Source organism: Austrofundulus limnaeus, unplaced genomic scaffold (genome assembly GCF_001266775.1).
Source record: "Austrofundulus limnaeus strain Quisiro unplaced genomic scaffold, Austrofundulus_limnaeus-1.0 Scaffold237, whole genome shotgun sequence".
Classification (NCBI taxonomy): Eukaryota; Metazoa; Chordata; class Actinopteri; order Cyprinodontiformes; family Rivulidae; genus Austrofundulus; species Austrofundulus limnaeus.
The window spans coordinates 250,116-251,935 of NW_013952639.1; the positions used below are offsets into that span (position 1 = coordinate 250,116).

Consider the following 1,820-nt stretch of genomic DNA (forward strand, 5'->3'; position numbering starts at 1 on the left):
AACTACAGGAAACGTCTGATCTCTGTAACTGCAAACAAAGGTTTCTGTACCAAATATTAAGTTTCATTTTTCTGCTGTATCAAATACTTATTTCACACAAATCATACGTTGTATTTTTCTGGATTTTTGTTTTAGATTCCATCACTCACAGTTGAAGAGTACCTCTGATAAAAATTACAGTCTTCTACAAGCTTTGCAAGTGGGAAAACCTGAAAAATCAACAGTGTATCAAATACTTGTTCTCTCCACTGTATACACGTTACCTGGCACACCCTGCTCGAAGCATCCTGACTTGGGTTTGTGTGGTCACGTGCACTCCCACATGCTTGACCTGTCCCTCCTCCCATCTGGTTGGAGCTCCCTGGACGCTGGTGGCCAGTTCGCCTGCGAGCGACGATACAAACGGTCAAAACTTAAAAACTGTCCCTTTCAGGCTACTTTCCTTTCTTCGCCAACTCGTACCTGGAGTCAGCACTGGAGGCAGACAGTCGTGGAGGAATTCCTGGGCTTTCTGGTCGACTGCAGCATCCACCGGGGCGTAATCCGGCAGCTTCTTCAACAGACTCTCAACGTGGGCCAGGAATTTATCCCTGCGGGTGTCCTCCTGCACAAAACCCTGCGGTTGTTAGGCGTCACAACAAAGGGATAGGTGTCTTAGAAACAAGTGTACCTTATCAGAATGCTGCACTCCCATGTAGGTCAGGTAATCTAAAGGTAAACCACGTCTGAAGTCCACGTCTTCCTCCATGGCGATTTCTAACGCTGCTGGAACAACCTGAGGAACGACACCCGAAAAGTGTCAAAAGTTTTGAGAGTAAAGGGAAGCTATTAAACAAAGAGATGTTTGAAATATTGTGACGATGTGCAGAAGTGGGAGTGTCAGAAAGGGTAGGAGGTTCTTAAAGAGAGGCCAATTTCAAGGTGCTTAGACCATGATGAAAAGCCAAACTTATTTTTAAATATACAGTATTTACACCGAAGGTTTGGTTTATTTATTCATTTAATTTAAAAAAGCAAATTTTATATACAATTAAAAAAATTAAAAAATACAAAGCAGCAGAAAGAAGAAAAAACCTTATAATCTCTGTGCCTTTTCTCCAAATTCAAACATCTTCACGTAACAAAACAAAAATAACATCAAATCTTGAACAAATAATCCTTTCTAGGCAGGTCATTTTTACGTTATTTGTTGGAAATAAAAGCAGGTAGAAGATACAAGATGTTTTGATTTCCTGCCCCTCTCATACTCAAAACCTAACTCAAATTATCCCCACATTAAATGATACTTAGATCTTACTTTCTCATCCTTAAATATACAATTATTTATACATTTTTAATATCAATATTTTTGGTCTTTCAGACACCTTTCCTGTACAACATATTTCCCAGTAAGCTCCATTTTTTTAAAATCTGGTTTGTGTTTGTAAAGGTAACAAATAACTGTGATACAGAACTGAACTATGTCTAAAATACATAATATCCCTCTTTTAAATATCATTTGTGACAAACTTTAGGTTTTGTCTCATGATTTTCAGTTATTCAAGGTCTGCCAACACTATGACTACTTCACTGACAAAATGTTGCCTGTTTGAGTCCAAAAACTGGATTTCGACACCTTAAGCTGCGTTCACACCGAACGCGATTTCAGCTTCAAAATCGCAGCCAACGCTGAAGTTTGAAGCTTGTGCACTTTGAGGTCAGACGCAGGTCAGCTCTTGAAGCGCTGCACGGCAACAGCCGCCCCGCCCCTCCCTCCTCTGTCGGGCTCTGTTTAATGTCGGACCAGGAAGTGACTTTGCTTTATTTACAGAGAGCAAGAG

At 40.4% G+C, this 1,820-nt stretch overlaps 1 protein-coding gene across 1 annotated transcript in view; it reads right to left on the bottom strand.

The window, feature by feature from the left end:
- riox1 (ribosomal oxygenase 1) overlaps positions 1-1,820 on the bottom strand; it is a gene marked incomplete at its 5' end in the record, with an annotated part of 11,068 nt that overhangs the window by 1,565 nt on the left and 7,683 nt on the right. Inside the window, 3 exon segments of the mRNA XM_014019975.1 lie at positions 264-384; positions 463-604; positions 671-775. Of these exon segments, the coding sequence (XP_013875429.1) occupies positions 264-384; positions 463-604; positions 671-775 (368 nt within the window).